The sequence below is a fragment of the Tetrao urogallus genome, assembly GCF_951394365.1.
Source record: "Tetrao urogallus genome assembly, chromosome: 3".
NCBI classification, from domain to species: Eukaryota; Metazoa; Chordata; class Aves; order Galliformes; family Phasianidae; genus Tetrao; species Tetrao urogallus.
Genome location: NC_136815.1, coordinates 91,180,795 through 91,200,433, shown reverse-complemented (window position 1 = coordinate 91,200,433; position 19,639 = coordinate 91,180,795). Strand labels below are relative to the sequence as shown.

General features: G+C 40.8%; 1 protein-coding gene across 1 annotated transcript in view; it reads right to left on the bottom strand.

The window, feature by feature from the left end:
• The window catches only part of TNS3 (tensin 3), a gene marked incomplete at both ends in the record, with an annotated part of 220,099 nt that overhangs the window by 81,278 nt on the left and 119,182 nt on the right, over positions 1 to 19,639 (bottom strand). Inside the window, 5 exons of the mRNA XM_079533832.1 lie at positions 619 to 731; positions 2,231 to 2,314; positions 4,220 to 4,284; positions 6,155 to 6,277; positions 9,254 to 9,304. Of these exons, the coding sequence (XP_079389958.1) occupies positions 619 to 731; positions 2,231 to 2,314; positions 4,220 to 4,284; positions 6,155 to 6,277; positions 9,254 to 9,304 (436 nt within the window). The remainder of the gene's footprint in view (positions 1 to 618; positions 732 to 2,230; positions 2,315 to 4,219; positions 4,285 to 6,154; positions 6,278 to 9,253; positions 9,305 to 19,639) is intronic.

The following is a 19,639-nucleotide window of genomic DNA, read 5'->3' as shown; positions in this document are numbered from 1 at the left end:
TAGTGAGAAGAAAGAAAATTATAATTACATTTATGTCCTAAAGAAGAAGGAAACTTGACCATAAAACATAAAACAAGGTTCTCAGCTCTTCTACAGGAACTGGGAGCACAACTGTTCAGAAAACAGGCATAATTTCTTTATTTAACAGAGGACAAAAAATTATTTCCTTATACAGTATTTCTCTTCTGGTTCATTTAATGGGAATTATTAGACTGATATCAAGGAGTATCAACTCACCAACTTTTTACATGGCCTGACAGAGATAGGACAAGGGGGAATTTTTTTAAACAAAAAGAGACTTGGATTAGATATTAGGAGGAAACTTTCCTACCCAGAGGGTGGGGAGGCATTGGAACAGGTTGCCCAAAGATGTTGTGGATGCTCCCACCCTGGATGTGCTCACAGCCAGGTTGGATGGGGCCCTGGACAGCCTGATCTAGCGGTAGGCAACCTGCCCAGTGCAGGGGAGTTGGAACTAAATGACCTTCAACATCCCTTCCAACCCAAGCCATTCTATGATTTCCTGTTACTCTGAATTTCATGCATGATTTTTGAAAGTTTCAGAATGAATAGAAGGCTTTAAACCTACACAGGGATATGAAAATATACATAATTTACCTCCCCCAGCATCAAAGCTTGGGATGCCATGAAGGATAACATAGTGCAGGAAAAGTGAAGCTGTATTCATTTTCACAGATCCAGATAGAAGGCCACTTAGAAACTGCACATATCTAAAAATGCAAAGTTTATCTTCATTAGCTAGTAGCAGAAATACAACCGTATCAGGGAAGTACATTCTTTACGCTAATATTTCTAGTCCATGGGTACTGAAAGCATTGTGACATCACTTATGGCTCTAGAAGAGTGATCTTTGCAAAACAGCATGAAAATACATTTTAATTTACAAAATTACTGAATACATAGCTGATTAACTGGTAATGCCGAAAGTCTTCATTTTAGTTATTTACATCACTACTTTAAACATGGAAGTAACTAGAAGCAATAGCGAAATCAATCATTTTGGTATGCATTTTTATTCACAACTAAAAGTCTGAATTGGCTCTTGCAACAGTATGAAATGGACCCCACTCCATTTACACTGAAGCACACTTCCTCATTAAAGCAGAAGTTTTAAGGTCCCAACAAAAATATTAACAGAAAGACTAACGTGGACAAATAACACCTTTATTCTAGGAAGTCATCTCAGTCAGTACCAGAGGAAAATTATTATAGTAATGTGAAAATCATTGCATTGCTGCTATTTTCATTTGGAAACGTGCATAGTGCAGGACTGCTCATAAACTGCACAGCATTGCACACTGCAGCATAGCTATTATTTTTCAAGTGAAAAAGGACTCTTAAAAATACCAAGTAAGTTTATGATGCAATGGAAAAGCTTTTCTTACTTAGAGATGAAGAAAATTGAGTGTCGTATGTTTGCTGGGTTTTTTTTCTAGTTTAATTACTAGCAAAGCCTTATCCTTTACACGACTTCTAAAAACTACTGTCTGCATGCTGACTAAAACCAAACCTAAGCAGTAATTATTCAATCAAATCCAGGGGAATTTTTACGTTTGTAGAAGAAGATCATGCTATATCAGAGTTACTTGTCTAATGGATATCAAGTCTCTTTTGGTATGAAGCCTTGGTTACTGTATACCAAAAGCAGGCACAGAGCCAACCTCAGAACTATTCACTTCCCAAACTGCTTCATTTGAATCCTAACACAGTCTTATTTGTGCAGATGGACTGAACAGGTAAGACATCCACATAGACAGAATATATAGTGAATGTTTTAACAAGAACTTAATAGCATGGACATGGAACAGTTGGACAATCTACAGATCCTACAAGCAAGTGGTAATAAAAAATCTTTATTGCACATTAGTTAGCAAGTACTCCATAGGCATCATTAATACTGCATAAAAAAGAGGTTTTATCTTGCAGCAAATAAGAAACAAACAGTGGTACCCTCTTTTTGCTAACAAACAATACACTGAAAAACCATGCTGTGTGGTACAGAAGATCTAATCTACCTCAATCTATATGCTGGAATTGAGGGTACAATTTCATCAGTGAAGATCAGTACAAGATAAAGTACTAAGAGTTCAGAAGTTGCTAGAGAATCTTTTGGAAATAGCCTTCATACAGCAAAGAAGGGATTAAAGTATGGGGGCAGAATATAACAATGACATTTCCTATTGGTATGAATTAAAAATAAGCCAAATACCTTTTCTGGGATGGTTGCATTAAAGCTGAAACTTTATCATCAAAGAATTTCTTCATAGCAAATCTGTCTAGAGCCTGATCAGCACTGTCAAAACAGAGGCACAGACACCATGTTATTCCATTTTGGTGTGATCTTGGAAATTCATCAGGTTACTGCTTGAAATATAGCAAAGTAGTTGGAAGGGAAAAAAGAAAATGAAAGAAGAAGAAAATAAAAAACTATCTAGCCAAAAACCCTAGCATTTACAGGTCACATATTTTTTGTTTCTTACTGACACCTTCATATTCCAACCTTTAAGGCAGGTTTCTTCTGGAGTCCAAGGATCTTTTCCCTTACGCAATTATTTGAACATTTCCATCATGAAACAATGCAATAAAATGTATCAAAAGTAAGGAAAAGGATACTTGCCATCATTTCCGCAATGTTCTGTAGGTGAGTTATGTGAGAAATAGACACTCCCTGTTTTTAAAAAGCAGCAGCAGCACTATGGAGATGAAAAGCACTACCTAGCTCTTACTGCAATATAGCCCATCAGGTGCAAGATATGCCAGGCTAGAGGATCATTCAAGCAGTCAAACAATTTAATCCAACTTTTGTTTCTTCTGCCCTGAGCCACCAAAGCCATGAATGTTTTAAATAAAAATACATATCTTTGAAGAATAAATGCTCTCCAACAGATAACTACAAATTCTTCAAATGTACACCTAAGAACCAAACATAGTCAGAAGAACACACACTTTCTTCCATTCTCTGCCCAGAACAGAAATGGCTCCAATGGGGGTCTTCAGGATCAATGTAGATGAATGCAAGGGCTACAGAAAAAAAAAATCAAAACACCACAAACAGAGGAGCCAAAAATCAGTAAGAATGCTGTTAATCACACCTCTCCTGTAACATGCTATGCTCATTCTGTTATACTGAAACCATGCGCCTCATAACAGATATAGCTGACAGTGTTAATTAGCATCAGGATGTTTTTTAAAAAAATGCTTCAAAATGATTAGACTCTAGCATCTAAAATTTGAAATTCCATGTCTCATTCAAATGAAATGAGTTCCAAGGGAAAAAAAGAAAGCAGGTTCTTGTTTATTGCTTGTGAAAATGTGTAACCAATGCTGGCAGTTGTGTTAAAAATAGTGCTCTGCAGCTGAGAAAGTGCTCTATCAGACAGTGTCATGTTCTCTGTATTTGTTGTAGTTCCCATGGAAATAAATAGGAGGCATTAATTTCAGAGTAACTGGCATTCTTATTTCTTCAGTATATACTGGCAAATACATAATGCACTTCATTTCTTAACCTACTTTTACCTGTCAATCAGGTTTACTAAAATATACATCAATTATTTTGTGACATACTGCTCTGAAAGTTTTCTCAAGGGCTTTTACCCATGAGAAATTTGCTATTATCCTATAGTGATCCAGAACGTCATCCATTGCAGTGCTGAAATTCATTACTGACAGGTTGGTGTGAAGTCAGAATAAAGTCTGACTGAACCATGGCACTTAAGAGTGGAAATTTTGTATGTTTGTGTTTCTGTGTAAGTGTATACGTATGTATATAATCACATACATACATGTGTTTGTTTAAGTATATAAACATACAACATTGACATATATATAAAGCAAAAACAACATTAAGGAAAAACAATTTGATTAAAAAGCAAAAACAAAAAAACAAAATACTTCATCCAATTGACAGCATGTATAATCTTTATTGACATAAACTGTCATCTGTCAGTTCATAATTCAATTCCTCTATAATTCCTCTAAAGGAAAAAAAAAGGAAACCAAGCAAACACTTGTTAAAGCCAAATGAAGACCTGGTCCTTCAAGATGTTTTAAGACACAACCCAAGATTGCTGAGAAGCCATGATAATAAACCTTGAGCAGGGAACTGCTACAACAACTCCACAACACCTTTTTCTTACGTTTTCCTTTTTGTTAAAAAAGCACAATAAGTATTTTTTTCTTTGCATTATTCATAACTGACCTTGTAGAAACACTGGTGAAATGCATATACGATGAAATGACTACGCCAATCCTTCCTCTTCCTCCCTGCATCAGGAAAGATATTATTAATTTAATAATAAATATACTGCAGATCATTATTTTACTTGACACATATTGAACAGAACTTTACAGCAGGAGATTCACAAACTCTCTTTGCTCATGAATTTCATGTCTTGTTTAAAGGTGTTAATGACGGACAGAAGAGCTTCCCTCTCTACTGCAAACTGGTTGACATTTACATGAAAAACATTAAACAGGGTTTCTACAATGTGTGTCAAGTCCTACTGAATTAGCAGAAAGCTTGCACAAATGGATGACAAAACACAGAGTAAAGCCTAGCTCTCCAGCAGTAATGATTTTCTTCAATCACATTACGTAGGTCGGGAGGTGGTGAGCAATTGCTTGTGCATCACTTGTTATATATATTTTTACATATGTATTTGTCATTTCTATATATAATCATTATCCTTTTCCTTTTCTTTGCCTTAGTAAGTAGTTTTATTTCAACCCAAGAGTTCTATTTTGCTTTTTCCAATTCTCACTGCCATCCTCCTGGGAAGGAGAAAGTGAGCAAACAACCTTGTGGTGCTCAGCTACCTGCTGGATTATACCACAACAGAAAAGTGTATGATTTCTGACAGGTTTTGTTGCTTTTACCCGCTTAACCCCAGAGCACCTATAGCAGACTACCAACTGTTGCTTATTTTTCTATGAGGAAAAAAAAAAAAAGTTTCAAGATTTTATTGAATACTTCATATGACCAATGCAATTTACCAGGTGGTAGATTTTGCTAATTTCAAAAGATTTTCAGACTGTCAGCTGACACAGGATAGTTGCATCTATTTTTGTGTTCGAAAACTTTTAAGTCATCACCAAGAGGCATGAATCAACTATGCCAATTTGCAAATAAAATACCTAATAATACCTTGCCCCTTTTCTTTTGTCCTGTATATGGGCCATCCTCCTGGCTGTGGTCCTTCAGCTAGTGAGAACTCTCTAATGCCTCGATTCTACCTGCAAGTGACACACGACTAGAGACTATACAACTCAATGTAAACTGTGAAGTTTCGGTCTCATATCACCCTCATTTTGTTTAATGTCACATCTGCCAACAATACAGAGATTTACCTACATCAGCAGCACAGTTGCTAACTCTGTTCTGAACTCGTTGCTCAGAACTAATTTGTTTCTAATCAAGGCTTTTCTTCATTTTTTCTTATGTGAGCAAGGAGAAGCAGCAGCACTGCACAATAGCAAGCTTCACTGTATGACAGTGCAATTACAGTTAGAACCTCTCAGTCCAGGAGGTACGAGGTACTCAATGCACTGATTTCCTCCAGACATACCAGACAGTGAAGTGATGATCTATGAGATACAGAGCTGTGCTATATATTCAACACTGTGAGCCACATTTACAGACAAAAAACGTAGCCCAGAAAAAGGTACCCTGAACACCCACTTTAGCATACTAAAAGCAGTTTGGATACTTAACCTATGATGATCTGCAGTGTGGATGCAACTGACTGAAGTTAAGCCCATGATACATCACCTATGCTTGCCCAGCAACAAAATGTCAAAAATGTCATAGAATATAAATTGCTTCTGAAGAATTTTCCTCTGAGCTGGAAAAACTCAAGAGTTACAGAAGAAGTGCTGTCCTTTGAAGAAGCAAACATAATTGCATGCTATACTCTAGTAGAATAGAGGCAAGAATACTAAAAAAAAAGCACAGATAAAAAGTATGCAAGTGCAGTGGATTTAAGCCTACTTAAATCAACTGAAGATTTGGCAAACAGTTTCCAACACTAAAAACAGAGCAATCTTCTTTTTTATTTTTCAATTAGTAAGGATAAAGGACAATCGTTTCAAAAATAAATTCAAACTGATAGTCAGCAAGGACACAAAACTCACTTACTTTGCAATGGATCACCACCACACGCTGAGGATCACTGTTCAGCCATGATTCCATAGCCTTGCAGATGGTGCACACCTTATCAAGAGGTGGTGCATGGAGATCAGGCCACCCCACATCCATAATCTGCAGAGAATTACTTCACATGTTACACTTGAATGATATGATATAAATAAGTATGTTAACAGCTCTTTTAAGGAGAAAAATGGGCTAGTGTTTTGTTGCTGCTGTTGTTTTTCACTTTGTTTAAAAAAATGGTACATTTGTGAAAAGAAACACTCTTCCCAAAGCCCATCTACCACTGATACATCAAAACATTTCTGAAGATCTTTATTTCTTAAAGAATTTTCGATTAGAAACCAAGCTAATTTTAAATAGCAAAATACTTGTAAGGTCAACATTACGACACAGAACGTTCACTGACCTGGTCAAATATTTTAAAATCATTTTTATTTTGTTTAAAATTTCTTTTCTTTATATGCAAAAGGTTTGATTCATTCATTTTTCCTATTCAAATTCAATCACCATATAATACTGCTTCTTCAACATATTATCACAGAATATTCTGAGGTGGAAGGGACTCACAAGGAGCATGGAGTCCAACTCCTGGCTCCACACAGGATCACACAAAATTCAAACCACACTTCTGAGAGCATTATCCAAAGCTTCTTGAACTCTGTCAGGATTGGTGCCTTGACCTCTGCACTCGAGAGCCTGTTCCAGGCCTGGACACTGGATATTTTCCTAATATCTAACCTGGACTTAGACTGATGCAACTTTATGCCATTCCCTCAGGTCCTGTTACTGGTCATCAGAGAGAAGTGATCAGTGCCTGCTCCTCCATTCCCCTTGTGAGAAAGCTGTAGGCAGCCATGAGGTTACCACTCAGCCTCCTCTTCCCTAAGCTGAAGAAACCATACGACTTCATCTGCTTCTCATATGCCTTGGCCTCTAGATACCTCACCATCTTCAAAGTCTCTCCTTCAGATGCTCTATGTATTTTCTTATGCTGTGCTCAAAACTGACACACCAGTCACAGGAGTCTTCCCACCAGGTTTCACTTATGACTGAGCCAAGACTTCTAGCTTCTCCTGCTTGCTCCTCATTTGCATGCACTGATGTAGAAACATTTTGGAAGTGTTTCAATGTACCTAACAACTCATGGAGCAGACTGAAGGATCTCACCCTCAAATTTTGGTGTGCCATACCATAGCTTATAACTGGCGAGCCTGGTTTTATCCCTCTCTCCCTTCAAATCTGTTTCAAAGCTCTATCAAAAAGCCCTGCTAACTCCCATACAGTCCTTGCTCTGAGAAAGGTGCATCCCATCAGGTGCCAGGAGACCTGGTGCTGCACAGACTATTCCATGACCCAAAGACCTGAAGTTCTGCCAATGTCCAGTCCGGAAGCCATGAACTGATCAGAGATCTGCCTGTTCCTTTCATTACTATTTCCTTCTACTGAAAGGATAGAGGAAAGTAATTACGCTAAGGCCCTGAAGTCTCTTTGATAGCTGTAGAACTTTTTGCTATTTCATCACTGCCAACAATAAAAACCAATAATGGAAAATAATCTTAGGGCTACTGAGTTTTCTACTAATGTCTTTTATTCAGGCCCAAGCCCCAGTGAGGCAGTAGACTTCTCTACGGCATCGGTCCAGTTGGTGTATCAGGCTCCCTGCTTCCTTCAGAAGAGGGTCACCTAGGACAACCACCTTTCTTTTTCTTGAGATAAGTGGACATGATATAGGGCAAAGTTCTAGGTGACTTGTCCAATCTTGATGATCCTTCATTCATGTCATTGTTTGCCTCTCCACCAAATTTCACAGCCTCATACCTACTGCAAAGGGGCATCTCTGGATGAGGTGGATGAAATAGGCAGGGAGAGGATTCAGCTGGTGCTCAGCAGAAACCTGCTTCCATTCCCCTCTGTCTCTTCAGCCATTGCCAGATGGCAGGAGTGTATTGTATGCATATTTTTAAGTGACAATATTGGACACTAATAAAAACACTAACCATGAACAATTTAAATTCTTCATGATGAATTAAGTACTCAAAAGTTCAATAATAAGAGCCTTTTAAATAATTTTCTCCAAATTAAATCTACTGCTATGAGGATGCATCTGTCTGACTCATGCATTATAATAGCTGCTGAAGAGCAACCTGAATTCGTTTTTTACAACAAATACAAGGGCTGCTCCAAAAGTACTGCCTTCTATTTTATTATGCTGGTCTAACACATCAGACATGTGGTAGCAGAGATTGAACCTTCCCAACAATATTCCATTACAGTTTATTGTTGTAGCAGTGGGGTAGTTTGACAAACTAGTAAGCAATTGAATTCCTCAGTGCAGAAAAAATGGCACCTATTGACAGTCACTGACGCTTGCAGAACATTTGTGGAGACCAAACAGTGGATGTTAGCAGAGTGAGACAGTGGGTGATGTGCTTCAGCAGAGACATGAAAGACAAGCCACATTCCAAATGGTCATGTAGACTTTCACAAGTCCAGCATGCAGGCTCTTGTCCACCACTGGTAAAAATACATACTTTATGGTGGTGGCTGTGTTGAAAAATAGCGTTCTGTAACTGAGAATCTGCTCTATCAAATAGTGCTATTGTGCTACAAATAGGACACGTCACCTTCAGAGAGACCTACACAGAACACTTACAAGGAAAAAGCATGACGAAAAACAGAAGACTGACATCAACAGGTCTTTCCCCTGTGTCTCTATTGTACAAAGAAGCAGCAATGAAAAGACAATATGAAAGTAAAGTTTGCATTTGAATTGAGTTCACTAGCTTCAGCCATTAGACAGTATACTAGAGCATATTAGCTTCTGATATCCTGTGAGTACACAAGAAAAGCACAGTTGGAGTAAATTTTATTTCACTCAATAAATTTTTTCAGTAGCCACAACAGGTTTCAGTGTGTGAAGTCTAAGAAAAAAAATATCTTTGAAAGGCACAGGCCAAACAGGTATAACACTTGAAAGTTATCTTACTCCGCAGCAAGTCTTGAAAAGCTTTAAGACTTATTAGGCCATTTAAATTACATTTGACAATACAGAGAAAGAGGTGTGATATGGAAAAGAATCAGTACCTTTGGGTTAAGCTTGGTAAGGTCGTACCTCTTTTCAGAAAGGTTTAGTACCTGTTGACAAGGAAAAGAGAAAACACCAACAATTAACACTTCAGAATTTATGTAGTAAATCACTACTTGAAACAGATGATTACTATTGAAATGGCAGTTGTAGGACTTCAGGCTTGCTTACTATTTTACTGAACTAAATTAACATTTATACTCAGTTAACATAAGTAAATGTATTTTAGGTACTGTCCATAATAAACTGAGTTTTGTCATGGTTTCATGGTTTCCTTTGGTATTCTACAGTATAACATCCCCAGGGATGGAAATACAGCCCAACCACTTGTCCAAACTGCGCTGGAACAGAGTGATGCTCCAAAGCAACTGCAGTACGTTGATGGCATTATCGTGTGGGACAACACAGCAGAGGAAGTTTTCAAAAAAGGAGAGAGAATAAATCCTTCTATGAGCTGATTCCACTATTAAGCAAAACAAAGTGAAAGGACCCGCATAGGAAATTCACTTCCTAGGGATAAAGTGACAAGACGGATGTCGTCACATCCAAACGGATGTGTTCAACAAAATCACTGCCGTGTCTCCGCTCACTAATAAAAAAGAGCCACAGTCTTTTCTGGGTGTAGTGGGCTTTTGGAGAATGCATGTTCCAAACTACAGCCTCGCTGTAAGCCTCCTTTATCAGGTGACATGGAAGAATAAATTTACTCGGGGCCCTGAACAGCTGTAGGCTTTTGAGCAAATTAAGCAGGAGACAGCCTGTGCCTTGGACCTGGGGCCTGTATGGATGGAACATGATGTAAAGAACATCCTCTACATGCTGCTGGAGAGAAAGGTCCCGCTTGTGGACCATTTGGTAAAGAGCCTCAAGACAGACAAAGTCTGACCCCTTGGATTCTGGAGTCAAAAGTACAGGGGGTGTGAAGAGTGCTACACTCCAACTGAAAAGGACATCTTGGCCGTGTATGAGGGGCTTCAGGTTGCTTCCAAAGTACAGTACTGAAACACAGCTCCTTCTGGCACCTCGACTGCCAGTGCTGAACTGGATGTTTAAAGGAGAGGTTTCCCCCACCCATCTTGCTACTTATGCCACTTGGAGTAAGTGGGTTGCACTGATTACACAATGAGTGTGGATGGGGAACCTCAGCCGTCCAGGGATCCTAGAGGTCATCATGAACTGGCCTGAAGGTAAAAAGTTTGGAACATCACCAGCAGAAGAGGTAACGTGTGCTAAAGAGGCCTCACCATACAGTGAACTACCAGAAGGTGAAAATACATTTGCCCTGTTCACTGCTGGAGCATGTTGCATTGTGGAGAAACACTACAGATGGAAATCTGCTGTGTGGAGCCCTACACAACAAGTTGCAGAGGCCACTGCAGGGAAAGAAGCCAATTTGCAGAGGTAAAGGCTGTCCAGCTGGCCTTAGATGTTGCTGAGCGGGAGAGGTGGCCTTTATCTTTACACTGACTCATGGATGGTGGCAAATGCCTTATGGGGGTGGTTACAGCAGTGGGAACAAAACAACTGGCAACAAAGGGATAAACCTATTTGGGCTGCTGAACTGTGGAAAGACATTGTTGCCCAAATAAAGAATATGGTTGTAAAGGTGCAGATGCTCATGGGCCCAAGAGTAGGGCTACTGAATAACAAAACAACCATCAGGTAGATCGAGCTGCCAAAATTGAGGTGGCTTAAATAGATTTGGTCTGGCAACACAAGAACAAATTATTTCTAGCTTAGTGGGTCCATGAAACCTCAGGCTACCAAGGAAGAGATGCAACATATAAGTCAGCTAGAGACCAAGGGTTGCAATTAACTGCGAATGCCATTGCACAGGTTATCCATCACTGTGAAGCATGCTCCACAATTAAACAAGCCAAGAGGATGAAACTTCTCTGGGGGGGAAGGGCAATGGAAAAGTACAAATATGGGAGGCATGGCAGGTTGATTTGACTACGCCACAAACTCGCGATGGTAAGCGTTATGTGCTCACCATGGTGGAGGCAACCACTGGGTGGCTTGAAACATATGCAGTACCCCATGCCACCACCCAAAACACCATATTAGGTCTTGAGAAACAAGTCCTGTGGCAACATGGCACTCCAGAAAGAATTGAGTAAGGTAATGGGATTCACTTTAAAAATCCTCTTGTATATACTTGGGTCAAAGATCATGCCATTGAGCGGACTTCTTATATTCCCTACCATGCACCAGCTTCTGCTAAACCTGAACGATACAATGGGTTGTTAAAAACTATGTTGAAAGCAATGGGTGGCGGAACATTTAAGCACTGGGAGAAGCATTTGGCAGAAGCCACCTGGTTGGTCAACACCAGAGGATCCATCAATCCAGCTCCCTAAATACTGTAGAGGGAGATAAGGTCCCTGTAGTACATGTAAAAAGCATGCTGGGGAAAAAGCAGTTTGGGTCTTCCCCGCTTTAGGCAAGAGCAAACCTCTTCATGAACCTGAATTCACCTGGTGGGTAATGTAGAAAAATGGGGATGTTCAGTGTGTACCACAAGTGAATTTCATGCTAGGGGAATGTAGTCAGTAATTCCATGTGTGTGTTTAATGCATGTTATTATTGTTTGTATATGTTGAGCATGACGTAGTGACGTGGAATAAAGAGATGGAATGTCATGGTTTCATGGCTATCATCAGTATTTTGCATAATATCATGCAATGTACTGGGAGTTAAAGAGTTAATGCTGCAGTTTCATGGATTGTCAGTATTTCCAATCTCTTGGTCTCAGAAGAGAAGAATGAACTGCAACTCCCAGAAGACTTCATTTTTTCCATTTCCGTTTTCCATCTGCAGGGAAAGATAAAGACTTCCCCCTTCTTTGCTCACTGCTGCTTCACCTACAACATTAGAGATGTTGGTTTCAGAAACTCTCCCATTTTATTTATTAGCTTCATTTCCAATCATATTGTATTATATTGCATTCTCTCACTTTCTGCTACTGTATTTAGAAAGTGTTTCCCCTTAGCTCGCTGCCGTCACTTCCCTTCATCAAGGCCCATCTCCCTCCCTTTTCCTTCCCCACAACTTCCCAGGGCGTGGATTCATGGGCCCCTCTGCCCCCTTGACACAGCCTATACATGACATTATATGATGAAGCTAAATGTACACTTCAAAAAAGACAGTAAAGTTTTCTTCGTTTTATTTATTTCACGTGGATTTATTTCAGTCAAGGGTATACTGAGAGAGACCTGGACACCAAGCAAAAAAAATGTGGTTATGTCTTATATATTTGAATCTGAGCGCATGGTCCACAAAATATTGGTCAATGAAAACTCCACCTAGTGCTTAACAAGATACAGCTAAGGATACAGACTGCTTATATAGATGCTAACAAATAAATAAGAGCAGCATACAGAAGTATGTCTGAATGTATCATCAGAAAATACCTTGAATCAGTACCAATCAAAAACAAATAACTAGAAATACTAGTACTGAATAAGCGAAACATTGCTAATGAGCAAGATTCTCTTTCATAATGTGGCTAATTTACATCACAGAGATCTAAGTACAGATGATGACATTCATAAGCATTTAAGAAGTCTCATTATACTGCCAGAATGGGATAAAAAGACCATAAACATGAGTGAGAATAAAAATGAGACACAAGTCTACTATGAACTTAGCTACCACCAGACAACTTAAGAACCCTTTTCTAAAGTGTACTACCCACCTGAATTAACCAGCACTCTCATCAGCAGTCTCAGCAAAGAAGCTAAGAACTGAAGAGGAGAAACTAAATCACTGCCTCTAGAAGCTGCTGCCTGATGCTCAAGGACACAGTGAAAAAGGGAAGATGTTACACCATCTTTAGGGAAAATTACAGTTTGTGAACATGAATTTCACTCAGAGAAAGAAAAGCACACACAAATTAACAACAAAAAAAAATAAATTAACAGATATTCAAGAAAACAGCTTGCATTTTAAGCTGTATAATGTTACAGAATCATGCAGTGTTAATCATAAAAGGTATACATCACTTTAACTGACCTCAAACCCTGAAAAAAAAGAAATCTTACAACATCCGTATACAACAGGGAACAGAGTCTTTATTCCTGTACTCTGTCTGCATTTTAAACAGATTACTGCTGAAACAGGTAAAGAGTAAACCAAATTTGTGTATGCATGGCCATGCTATTTTGGTTCAGGAAGATGTATCAACATTTGAAATTAAGGCTGTAGTTATTCTTCCAGAAATACCCAGTGTAGTTTAGCAGGAATTAAACCAAAAACGCTTTCCACATGATTGTAGAAGAGAGTCTTATTTTTAAAATACAAGGACTCTTAAAATGTGCATTTAAATGGTGTAAGAAATCAATTACCTAAAATTTTCAGAAAAGAAAATGGTGTGATTCGGTGAGAACTTTTCTATATCCATGTATCTTGGTATGTTTAAGATCAGTTTACAAATCACAATTGGTATTGGTCATCACTGTATCAGATGCCAAATTGAAATATGGGGACATAGCCAAGTTCCTGCGAAGAACAGAGCAGAGACCAAACTCAGATACTATAGTGGCACATCAGAAGAAGGCACAGGACCAGTGTTTCACATAAAGAAACAACAAAAAAAATGGCTATGGAATGTTTTCAAGAAAAGCATATGCAATAAATAGATGCAAGTGGAAGATTAATTGCATTCTTTTTAGCCCCTTTTTGTTTATTCGAGATACAGTTACTAATATTTTAGAAAGGAATTTTAAACACTAATCTTTAATTCTATGAAAAGTCCTAAAATTTAGGTCAAAATCATCTAATAAATAAAAAATGAAGTAATTAAAAGAAATGAGCAGAGCAAAATCAACTGCTCCATCCTATACACGGTGGAGAAGAAACATCCCCCAGTCTTGCACGTAACATGAAAGGTGTACTATAGTCGTTACAACTCTAAGTACCAGCAAGGCAAAAATTCACCAGTCTGGACGCATTTCAGTAAGGTTAATGGACAGACAGAGCAAGCAAGCAAAACTGTTTTATCAGTCAGGAACAAATTTGCGCACTGAAATTAGCAGAAGGCTGATGAGGGGTACACTGCAGTGCAAAGACACATATGGGCAAAACATGACATGAACTAAAATTAACATGAACAGCTCTAACTAGAAAAACTGCAGCACAGGTGAAAAGGTGGAGATCCTTCTACATTTTTACTTCAGTGTTTACTGGCCTTCAGAAATCCCAGACTCCAGAGGAAGGATGAATTCCTCTTGGTTGAGGAGGAGCTGGTCAAACGTAATTTAGGCAAAATCAATATCCACAAATCACAGAATCCTTAAAGTTGAAAGGGACCTTAAAAGGTCATCTAGTCCAACTCTCCTGCAACAAATAGGGACATCCACAGCTAGATCAGGTTGCCCAGAGCCTGATCCAGCCTCACCTTCAGAGTCTCCCATACTGAATCTCTGGACCACCTGTTTCAGTGCCTCACCACCCTCACTGTAAAAGACTTTTTCCTTATATCTAAACTAAATCTATCCTCCTTGATACAATTTCCCTTTGTTCTATCATAACAGACCTTGCCAGAGACACTTGGCTGTCCCCTTCTTTCCTGGAGCTCACTATTAGATACTCTCAGGCTGCTATCAGGACACTATGGAGCCTTATCTTCTCCAGGCTGAAAAGCCCCAGCTCTCCTCAGCCTGTCCTCGTAGGATTGGTGTTCCATCCCTTGGATCACTTTTGTGGCCCTCCTACGGAAGAGCTTCACCATGTCTGCTTAGCTCCCGTACTGAGGACTCCACGTCTGGATACAGTATTCCAGGTGAGGCCAGATCAGCACGGAGTAGAGGGCAGGATCATCTCCCTCAATCTGCTGGCTATGCTTCTTTTGACGCAGCCCTGTATATGGTTGACACTGCTGACAGCTTCCAGGACACATTATTGACTCACGTCCAGCTTACCATTCACCAGTACCTCCAAGTCCTTTTTGGAATGGCTGCACCCAATCCTTTCAACCTCCAGCTTGTACTGGTTGCTGCAAACTTGCTGAGGGTGCACTCAACCCTGCTGTCAGCGTCACTGATGAAGATATTAATGATATTAATGAGTGTATGTCTCAGCACTGCTTCCTGGGGACACCACTCATCACTAATCTTCACCCAGACATTGGGCCACTGACCGCCACTCTCTGGGCTCAACCCTGCATCCAGTTCCTCATTCACTGAGCAGCCTGCCCATCAGGTTGTATCGCTCCAGTTTGGAGAGAAGGATGTTGTGAGGAACTGGGGCATACTCCTTACTAATAGGCCTTACTACCTCACCGGACAGGTGACATCAGTGGCTCTTTCCTCATTCACTGATGCAGGTGTGCCATCAGAGAAGGCCACCAGGTTGGTCAAGCAGGATTTGCCCTTGGTAAAGCCATGCTCATTCTCCCATATCTCTTCCCAGTCTTCCACGTGTCTTAGCATAGCCTGCAGGAAGTTCCATGGTCTTTCCTGGTACAGAAGTGAGACTGAGAGGTGGGTAGTTCCCAGGGTCATCTTTTCTGCCCTTCTTAGAAATGGTGTGATGTTGCCTTTCTTCCAGTCACCAGGGACTTCACCCGATTGCCATGACTTTTCAAGTATCATTGAGAGTGGCTTGGTGACTACATCAGCGAATTCCCTCAGGACTCTGGGACGCATCTCAGAGGGACCCATGGACTTGTGGGTCTTCAGGTTCCTCAGGTGGTCACAAAAGTGGTTTTTGCTTACAGCAGGAGGGACGTTGCCACCCCAGTCCCCTCCTACCAAGCCACACGTCTGAGGGCTGTGTGACAAGCAGTTACTGCAGAAGACCAAGGCAAAAAAGAAGAGTTATTAAGTACGTCAGCCTTCTCCTTCTCTGTTGTTACTGGCTTGCCTGTGTCACTCACTGGCGGAGGGGGAGATGAAGGAGAGGTGGTATGCCTTCCTGGACTGTCCTTTTCTGGCAGAGATGCCTGTAAGAAGCCTTTCTTGTTCTTCTTGGCATCCCTTGCCGAGTGTAGCTCAAGCCAGGCCTTGGCATTCCTGACCCCAGTCTTACAGCCTAGCAGATTCCTTATGCTCTTCCCACAGTACCTGTCCCTGTTTTCACTCCCTGTGCATTTTCTTCTTGGTCTTCAGATTGCCTACAGCTTGCCATGCCACTTTTCCAGCAGATGTCTGGTTGGTTGAAGGTTATATGCCACTGTCACACACAGTGACGAAATTAATTCCTTAACTCAATGGATTGTGGCAGCCTGTTGACTAATGTGTTCTAATAAACCAGATATAACTCACACATACTGGTGTATGGAATTCTATGGAAGAGGTCCATAATTATATCAAAGAGCTAGCTATCATGGAAGACATCTATGAGGACACTTTTGAGAGTCCCAAGTGAGACAAATTCACTGCAGAGATGAGAGACTTAATTCCATGGCAAGCTTCTCCCCATCACTGTGGGACACTTACTGATCTTAAATCCTTTGGTGGTTTCTGAGGCCACAATTCAACAGGCCGCTCAATTAGTGGTCAACGTCAGAGAAACCAAGTGCATAAGATCAAAGCACAATACTAGAGCAATATGGAAAAAGGAATACCATCCTCAGGAAGTACAAGTCTGAAGACAAACCTCCCTCCATCTGAGGATTCTGCAGTCAGGGCCTGTGAGAGTTCCTTGCAGGCAAATGTGGAATGATCTCATATGGGCTTAAGGTACAACTTAATAAGATTGATAAACAACCCAACCACGTCCTCCTAAACCTGTGGAGACAATCAGAAGAGAAACTATGGTTTACACCTTCCCTCACAAGACTGGAAGGTATCAGGACTAGAGATAGGATTACTCCACAGGCACAGAAGCTGGAAGACATCATAATACCATTTAAGAACTGTCAGCCACGTCAGGGGAACCTGGGCAGCCACAGCTGGGCCTCTAGAATAATGAGACGTAGGGATTTCTCAGTTCATGGCATGAAGGAGAGGCCAAGGTTTCCCAAGAAGTAGGGTCTCCAAAGGAGACCAGAGGCCCTACATTAAGGTGATAATATACTAGTTCTGAAAAAATGTACAAAGAATATTGGCTTTAGTAGACATAGGAGCTGAGCTGTCTATAGTTTATGGTGATCCGTCAAAGTCTTCCAGTGTATGAGCCACTATAGGAGGATGTGGTGGAAAAATGATCCCTGAAATGCAAAGCAGGGATTAAAATTGGGTGTTGGATGTTTGCCTCCTCAAGAGTAAAAGTATCTATTTCACCAATAAAGGAGATAAATTTGGGCACAAATATATTGTGGGGACTGACTCACCAAACTTGTATCGGAGAGCTCAGGTTCCAAATTAGGAGAACTGTTGTCTGGACAGTACAGTCAATCCTATGGGGCTACCAACACACTCACCCATTTGGGTGCCCCAGCCACACAGGATCACTAATATGAGACAGTATAGACTCCAGGAGGTCAGGAATAAATCACTTGAACAATACAAGAGTTGGATAAGGTAGGAATCATAAGACAAGTACATAGGCCCTATAACTCCCCTATACAGCCAGTCCAGAAACGAGATGGGACCTGGCAAATGACAGTCTACTACTGAGAATTGCACAAGACTCCACCAGCAATTCAAATGGCAGTACTCAGTATCGCCACTCTCCTGCACACATCGAGTGTCAGAAACCTACCAATCTATTCTAGATCTAACTTATGCATTCTTCAGTATCCTCAGGGCTTGAGAGCAGCCCTGAGAAGGATTTGGAAGTGTAAACTGATGACATATTCAGCACAAGCTGGCAATGTGCACTCAGAAGACCAACTGTATCCTGGGTTGCATCAAGAGAAGTGTGACCAGCAGGCTGAGGGAGGTGATTTTGCCCCTCTCCTCTGCTCTTGTGAGACTCCACTGGAGAACTGTGTCCAGTTCTGGGGCCCCCAACACAAGAAGGACATGGAGCTGTTGGAGCTGGTTCAGAGCAGAGCCACAAAGATGACCAGAGGGCTGGAGTACCTTCTCTACAAGAACAGGCTGAGAAAGCTGGGGCTCTTCAGCCTTCAGAAGGGAAGGCTCTGGGTGGACCTCATAGCAGCCTTCCAGTATCTGAAGGGGGTAAAGGAATGCTATAGAGAGACTTTTAAGAAGGATGTGTAGCAAAAGGACAAGGGGAAATGGTTCTAAAATGGAAAAGGGTAGACTAGATAATAAGAAGAAATTCTTCACTGTGAAGGTGGTGAGACACTGGGACAGGTTGCCCTGAGAGGTTGTGGATGCCCCCTTCCTGGAATTATCAACGTCAGGCTGGATGGGGCTTCGAACAACCTGGTCTGGTAGGAGGTACGCTTGCCTATAGCAGGGGGGTTGGAACAAGATGATCTTAAAGGTCCCTTCCAACCCACACCTTTTGCAAAAGATGACATAAGGACACATAACTGAAAACTATGGACTCTTTACAACACAATGGGCAAAACTGTATCTGTGCTGCCACATGAAATAATATCAGTTTTGTGGCACGCTACATCTCTGCAGTGACTATGATCATTAATTAGATAGTAAGGATAGCTTGACTGATTCATGTTACGAATGGGTGGAGTGTATGGAAACCATTAGGTCATGACCTGAATCAGTGACTGAGCACCTGGTGAGGGGGTGAAACCAGCCCTGGGAGTACAGGTGAAAGCAATTCACCTCTGTGACTGGAAGGGGTGGATGCAGAATCTGTTCTTCACTAATCCCATTTAAGGGCTGGCATCCACAAGGGAAGCATCCCCTCACTCAGAAATCACCTCCTTTGGAGTATTTGGCAAGCCTTGATCCTTGGAAAGGCATAAGTGATTCCTTCTTTATTACTAGACTGTGACATCTGCCTTTATTGGGTGACACAAAAACGGTTTAAAGCAGCTTTATCTGCTACTGCCTATCTTTATACCATCCTACTTCTCATCATGGGAAGGCTCACTACATCTCCCTGTCAAGGAGAAATCGTATTTAATCAACTTGGTAGCTTTCTGTGATGTCATCACCAGCTGGATAGATGAGAGGAGAGAGTGGATGTTATATAACCTGACTTCAGCAATGCTTTTGACAACTGTTGTCTCCCACAACATCCTTGTAATGAAGTTTAGGAAGGGCTGACTGGTAGAGCTCAGCTGGTCATGATCAGTGGAGCAGACTCCAGCTGGACACCTGTAATTAGCAGTGCTCCTCAATGGTCAGTACTGGGACTGGTCTTGTTCAATATCTTCAATCAATGACCTGGATGAAGGGACAGAATCCACCCTCAGCAAGTTTGCTGATTATACAAAGCTGGGAGAAGAGGCTCATACACCAGGTGGCTGTACTGCCATTCAGCGAGACCTGGACAGGCTGAAGAGTTGGGTGGGGAGAAACCTTGTGATGTTCAACAAAGACAAATACAGGGTCCTACCG